At 34.2% G+C, this 7,230-nt stretch overlaps 1 protein-coding gene across 3 annotated transcripts; it reads left to right on the top strand.

The window, feature by feature from the left end:
- Nucleotides 1–363: 363 nt before the first annotated feature.
- LOC107877032 lies at nt 364–6,939 on the top strand. Of its 3 annotated transcripts, none has more exons than XR_007044954.1 (6): nt 364–542; nt 5,008–5,097; nt 5,191–5,855; nt 5,946–6,014; nt 6,471–6,527; nt 6,745–6,939. XR_007044954.1 is itself a non-coding variant. In XM_016723820.2 (6 exons), the coding sequence occupies exons 1-3, from the start codon at nt 378–380 to the stop codon at nt 5,755–5,757; spliced, it is 624 nt and encodes a 207-aa protein (XP_016579306.1). In that variant the 5' UTR covers nt 364–377; the 3' UTR covers nt 5,758–5,855; nt 5,946–6,014; nt 6,471–6,527; nt 6,745–6,939. The 3 variants fall into 3 exon arrangements, 2 of the variants coding, with proteins under 2 accessions (XP_016579306.1, XP_016579313.1); XM_016723820.2 differs by having other exon boundaries at nt 5,389–5,855; XM_016723827.2 differs by lacking the exon at nt 5,946–6,014 and having other exon boundaries at nt 5,389–5,855.
- The last annotated feature ends 291 nt before the right edge of the window (nt 6,940–7,230 follow it).

The raw sequence follows: 7,230 nt of genomic DNA, 5'->3' as shown, positions 1-7,230 counted from the left end.
AGAAGTTATAACAGTGCCACTTTGATTGAAATAGAAGAAAAAATATTATAAATTACAATAATTAAAGATGGTGGCAATTTACATATTGAACTGAACGAATAAGGTCAGGTTATTGGACCAGAAGGACCTAGATTGAGTTCAAAACTTGGTGTGCTAGCGCGAAATGGCATCTTAGCGCCACTTAATTATACAGATTGGAGACTTGTTCCTAAAATGTACAAGAATAAAATGTGGGATCAAATTAAGGTACTTAGTATAACCAAAACCTATATATTAAGATATTGTTGTTTTTATATATTTTTCTATATTAATGAGTTGTATGTTAAATATATATGTAGGACAATACTAACGCAACTGATGATATGAGGCGCATTTTAATGATGTCACTTGGAACTAAATGGAAAGAAGCAAAGCATGAAGCAAAAACTAGTGGATATGATCCGTACGATACTGATATTGAACGGTTAGCTCATTGTCCAGATAATGTTGAAGAAGATCAGTGGCGATCTCTAGTTCATTATTGGAGCTCAGAGAATGCACAGGTATATGCTTGACCTCTATCCACTTTGTATCGACATCATGAATTACTCCTCTTGTACCATCCTTAATAGTTCATGAATTAGTGTGGCTTCATTTTACAGATATTTCATTGTTGTGTGGTTGAGGCTATATTGGAGCCTTTTTTTGTTCTCTGTAGACATGGTTCACCGTTGTTCTATTTAGACGCTGGAGAATGAACCTGCAATCGTTTAGTAATGAAGAGTGAATGTCCTGTTTACCACATTAGCCATCTTTTTCTCCATGTCCTTTTGACTCTTCATAGCAAAAGATAAATTTTTCTCCGCTGCTTCACTGCCAGCCAATGTATCTGCCAGCTGTTGTTCTAGAATTTCGTTCTTTCTACAGAAAATGGTGTTTTCGATGGTAGAAGAGTGAGTGTGAGTAACACGTAAGCACCTTTCCGTGGGTCGGGAAGGACAACAACTCCCTGCCAAGACTTTTTCCTTGAAAGCTTATCCAAATTTTCTGCATTCTAGTTCTAGTACTATTCCTAGTTAGACTTGTATTTTTCCTGTTTCCACAACTTGGGCAACTCCTAAACCAAGACCAATCGTAGAGTAAGTGAAGGACATGACAGCTGCCACAATTGAAAGCCTCGAAATCTGATCAAAATCTGGAATTTGTGACAAGATAATTTCCACCACTCCAAACATGATCATGTATTGAGTGCTTGAAACATTGCAAGCAACATGGTGGCCATGCTTATAGAAACAATTGGACCTTTTTACAGCCACCATACTAATAGAAGATGCAATGCTATATCCAATTACAACTCCAACAAGATTCACATATTGCATCATCCCACAAATCTTTACCTTAACCCCACCAAGATTGGCTCGGACAACATCCATGTAAGTATAGTTTCTTGTTTCGATAACTTGGTCGCTGGTACAGTAACAATCGGAGAGCCAAGAAGAAGTGTAGTAAGTAACAAAGGAGAAGAGAAGCAATACAGTTGGACCGGCAACCCATCCAAACTGAGCAGTTGCCCAAGCCAATGATAGAACTCCAGAACCAATAACTGCTGTAATTATGTGTGCACTCGCTGTCCGAACAGTCCCTGTTCTCTTGAGACGACCATCGTCATCAAAAATTAAGACTTGCATTAGATAAGAGGTTATCGAGTAAACCACTCCCTGCCAATACTTTTTCCTATCCCGTGCTCAAACCCGATATCATTTCTTGAGATTGAACAAATTCTATCCTACTATAACTTAAGATTGGATCCATATATCCTCTCAAAACCATAGTCTAAAGCACCTGCTACAATATTTTAGTGCACACAATGTCTCACTTCCAAATAAAAGATCCCACAGCTTGAGTTAGTAGGTACTTTTGTGAATAGTTACTAACTGCTTCCCAGATTAGCTTTACTTGTTCATGTTTGATGCAACACCCCTTAAGATGTTAATTGTGAATAGTATTTAGTAGTATTCAGTGAGTAGAGAACTTTTAATGAACTTTGGATGGACACTTCCTTTAATGTTTTTAAGCTGTTAATAAAAGGATCTTCATAAGAGAAGTGTGAAGTTCATCTTCAGTATGGAGTCTGAAAGAAATAGTTATTGTAAATTAAGAAAGCTTATATGTTGTATATACACTTGTGTTAGTTTATTGGAGTAGTTAATTGGTTATTGTGGATTTAGATGCGTAACCGAGGTTATATTCTCTGAGAATGTGACAACTGACAAGGCTTGATCTTGAAACCTTGATTTAAGGTTTGTGCATAATCTGTTTAGATGGTCATTGATGTCTGAGAAATAAGTTTAGTAGTTTGTGCATAATCTGCTTAGCATATTCTAAATTTATAAGATGTATGTCCCTGGATCAATGTTTCTAATGGTCATTGATGATTGAAATCGTATTCTGCTTCTGCAGTAGCGCTCATGACAGACACACTTTGGCATTCATCTCTATTTGATAAGAAAATAAAATTCTTTTGTAAGGATTTGTTAGTTATAGCTAGAGACAGTAAGCGAGTCATAGCTTTACTTCTTCGAGTTTCATCTTAGCTGATTTTTTCTTTGGAGGCTAGTTCTGGTTTTTACTTTGTTTTTCAATATGAATTCAAACGCGTCCTCCATGTAAACACCTTCACATCCTTGATCATCACGCGTTCTGTCACAGTCCACCAGCTCTTGTTCTGATAGCGAGATCAACTTTCCTGTCGAGAGTTTGGTGATCCCTTCTGTGGCTGCTATCGCAGAAAATATTTTCCCAACAACTCCCTATTTGTAATAGAAAAATAGAACACGAAAACCAATAGTAAGCCCTTTAAGAAGCTAAGAGTTTTAGTTATATACACTGAAGGTCACGTGTAAACTAATTACTACTAGTTACTTCCTATTACAAGTGCGTTTTAATTGTATCCATGCCAAATACATGGATAACATGAAGAATCTTTACACTGTCAGTGTGTATAACTTAGATCGAGTGTTTTAAGGTGAAAGACTTACCACATTGTCCTTGATCTTTGATAGGTGTGACTACACCTTTAGTTCTTCAATCCATAGTTATTGGAATTGTAGTAACATTTTTGTATTTGAATGAGGTAATTTTCGGTTCACAAAATGGAATCTTCAAACCATTTCACGCAACTCTAAATTCCTCGTTAGTTAAATCTGCAAATGCATTGATTCCCAACTTATAAGGTTGATTTGCTGCATCATTGAAAGCTTCGATACGCTCTATATTCTCCTTGAATATCTTTAAACGGCTCTCTTTTTTAGCGTTGGTTCTATATACACGTCCATATTGAATCATCCATCGCTCGTATTTTTGCATCATGGATTCTTCAGGAAGCGTACACGCTGTAGTTTGAGACCCATATATTCCAAGAATCGCCAAAACAAGAACTAGCAACTTCATATCAAGTAATGCAGACATAATGTAAAGATGAAACAGAAACTTTCAACAAAGAGAAATATTATATATTTAGGCAATTAATGATCTATATATTTCTCTAGAGATACTAGTATATATAGATTCTTGAATATGAAAAAAGTTTTAGTATTAATTTTTATCAGTTTGCCTTAACAAATATTGTGATTTGGATTAATTAGTTCTTTGCCGTGGATGCTAATTTGTTTTTTAATTACACTTCAAGAGTACAAAATTCATAATTTACTAGTATAATATAATCTTGTTTTATGTGTGAATCTCTTGGATAGATAATGATCTAACAGTCAATAAGGGTCAAAAACACAACCAAGCTATCCCGTTTGAATTTTAAATTTAAACTATCAGTATGTGAGTTTCGTACGCGTGCAGTTTTCTTTATTTCAAGATGTATCTTTCACAATAGATGTACTTTTAAGTTAGGAACTTTTCCAGTAAGCCTCCAAAGAAAAAGCTTGTCGTAGCCAGACCACCAATTTCAGGTACCTTTGCAGATGTTGGGTCTTTCTTCACATTAAGCATCATCGTCTGTCCAATTTCTTCATGCAGTATTTCAATCGTCTTCATCTCGACAGGTTTTCCAGATGCATCTCTTATGTAGAAGACATTCTTTGCTTTCTCCCCGGCCAATAGTTGTGACACCAGCTCTAGTCACTGATAGCCTATTTTCTCGTAGGACTCTCGTAACTTCAGAAAGTAAGCCAACTCGATCCTTGGCACACAACTCTAGGATGAAACCATCACTTATCCTTCGCCAAATTGTAGCTTCAATAAACTTCACAACCCTTTCCTTCTCCGCTTCAGATTCCAGAATGCAACCATCCATGTGGCGAATAAAATACTCTTGTGATGTAGAGGGACCATCTGATGAGATAGTGGCATGGAAAACAGCATACTACATGTCTGTGAGGGTGCATACAATGTCAAACATAAGCTTTGGTCTATCCTTGCAACTTACACCGACCACTGAGTACCCTTTGATCTCAACACAGCTTTCAATTCTAACGTCTGGTTTGGAGTTAGGAGGGTATTCTATCTCCATTTCGAGATAGCCACCTTCGTAGTCCCTATCAGCAACGAACATCTGATGAAGCCTCTGGTCAACATGAGTACTACCAGCTGAGAAAGTAGCATGAGCCTCACTCCTATTCTCTCTCTAGGTTGAGTTTCAACTCTTCAATAAGTCTCTTAGTGCTATCTAGCTCTTTCAGAATTAGCAACTTTGGATCCTCCGCATCCTGACACTTTTCTTATACTATGGGATCTGCTCCTGCACTTTTGCTAATTCTTGTTCAATAACATGTTGTCTCTGTACAAACAAAGAAGAGCAAAATGCAAACTTTTAAAGTTAAGAAAATAAAGTGAAATAGTCTATTTGGCCAAGCTTCTTCAAGTTCATACGATGCCTAGACTGAGCAGTTGGAGATTTCACTTGGATTGTTATTTCTCTCTTTTTGTCGTTCTGGCTATGCTAGAACCTTTTAACTAATCAAATCATATTATTAAGGTTATTGTTCTATTATGTATTATTGTGTTAAAATTCTCTAGGAAAAGAGCAAGAGAAACAAAGAAAGTCAAAAAAAGCTGACCATGCCACACACATCAGGAAGAAAAAGTCATGCTCAAATTATAGATGAGGTATGACATAATCACACTCTTTATTCTGTAATTTTTTTTATTAATTGATACATGTATTGAATATTTTACGGCATTCTCTTACTATTGAAATAGATGAAAAAGAAGAATAGTGGTGTAAAGCCAACCCGTATTTAGGTATTCAGAAAAACTCACACGAGAGAGAATACACAACCAGTGAATGAGATTGTCGGTGAAGTTATGATAAATTTTGATTCTTTATAAGTATTTTGGAACTTTTATTCTATTGCAATTTTCTTTAACTTTTCGTTGCTTGACTTTTCTTTCAACAAGAAACAAATGGATGATATCGCTGAGGTGCATCCCGAGTTAAATATCCCTGGAAGTGTTCCCAATGATGTGTACTCAAAAGTAATAGGACCAGACACTCATGGGATTGTCCGAACTTTAGGAAAGAGAGCAACTCCAAGTTTCGTTTATGGTCCTGTATATAAACGAGCTCAAGCTGAAAAAAGAGATTTTGATGCACGGGTTGAGTTGGAAGTTCAAAAAGCTTCCTCAGCTATGAAAATTGAGATGGCGGAAAAGTTGGCTGAAGCACAAAAAGAAATAGAAGCTATGGATAAAAAGTTGTCTGAAGCAAAAGAAGAAGCAAAAGAGGATAAGAAGCAGTGGAGAGAAAATTATCGGAAGCAAAAATAGACATGGAAGTAATTATATCAGATAAAGTAAAGGCAGGTGTACAAGCATATCTAGAGTCTTTGGGTATTACTATTGATGCATATACAAAATCAGGACAGGTAAATAATTGTGTTGTTCACAAAAATTACTTTTATTAGTTGATAACTTAGTTATTTTTAATTAGAATTGTTTTTTTTTTTTTGTGATAGGCTTCTGATAACTGAATTGAAGATCGTCAACAACCGTTATCACCCATTTCATTTGTTCAGACAAAAAAGGTTAGAGGAAATAAAGTTTTGATTTTTATTTCAATTTGTTTAAATCCTAAAATTCATATGATTTCGGGATCAGCTGATTCCTTTTCTTGTTTCTATTTGGGATTAATCAACCAACTATTAGTCACTACGTCATGTAAACTATTGGTATTGAAGTTCAACCTTAGTAGTTCTGTAACTTATAGATGAGCATCATAATTGAATAATTAAGTTGCATTTTAACTAATTGTTTTTGTGTATTTTAATATATGAATTTTTCATATTGCTACACTATATCAGAGTTATTCATCGGTAATTTTGGTCAAATATTTGTTGTTGAAGCAATATTTGTTATTGAAACAATCTTATAATTTTGTTTTGATTTTCTTTATGGGAAAAATAGGCGTACTATGTATGCTATGATTTATTATGTTTTAATTTTGTAAATATTTAAGTAATCAGCTTAATTTTTCTTCTCAGGCTAAGATGATCAAGAAGACTGGAACTAGTGTAGTTGACACAAATAAACGAAAGTGGGTAAGTTAGAAAAATTACAAGACATCCCTTTTCTCTATTCTTTTCTTTCAAAGAGAAAAAATTAGCCTCTCTACTTGATGCTTTACATCAATTTTTCAATATGCTTGTCTTTAAAAATTCACTGTGCTTTTTTGATATCCCAATCTATTCTAGTGATGGAGGAAATAATTTCATCATATAGTTATAATTTTTTCTTTTATGTGAATTTCTTATGCAGAGCTTTTCAGGGAATTGAGGTCAATTACTAGCTGCTATGAAATGCCCTCAACTTGTGGATTGGTGATTTCATAAAGTTTTATTGCAGATTTTATCTTAGAATTTAATGAAATTGATTTGAATTAGGCGTTAAAGTTGGTTGCATGTTGAAACTATTATATTTATATTTCATTTTTACTTAGATCATTTGATTTGATACCATTTTGCTATTTAGTTTTTTGGTTATACTATTAGAACACATTTTACTTTACATATATTTCATGTTTATTATAAGAGGTTGTTATTTATGAATGTATAGATTAAATTAGCTATAAGTATTTATGTCATGAGAAAAATTATAGAGAATTTGTATCCATTTTTAAAATAATTAACAGTGACATTAATCTAAATGCAATAATATTGATGAAAATTTTAAAATGTTACTAAATTTTACGACATTAATATTTTATTTATTGACCTCAACTAAAACGATGATAATTTAAATGTA

Source organism: Capsicum annuum, chromosome 1 (assembly GCF_002878395.1).
Source record: "Capsicum annuum cultivar UCD-10X-F1 chromosome 1, UCD10Xv1.1, whole genome shotgun sequence".
NCBI lineage: Eukaryota > Viridiplantae > Streptophyta > Magnoliopsida > Solanales > Solanaceae > Capsicum > Capsicum annuum.
Note: the sequence above shows the minus strand (reverse complement) of the source record. Positions and strands in the feature narration are given on the sequence as shown.

Excerpts from the sequence above, each read along its gene's own strand:
- LOC107877032 (XM_016723827.2), top strand. The coding sequence starts at position 378 with ATGATGTCACTTGGAACTAAATGGAAAGAAGCAAAGCATGAAGCAAAA. Across the intron at positions 543-5,007 it reads GGAGCTCAGAGAATGCACAG|GAAAAGAGCAAGAGAAACAA; the intron begins GTATATGCTTGA and ends AAAATTCTCTAG. Across the intron at positions 5,098-5,388 it reads ATGCTCAAATTATAGATGAG|AAACAAATGGATGATATCGC; the intron begins GTATGACATAAT and ends TCTTTCAACAAG.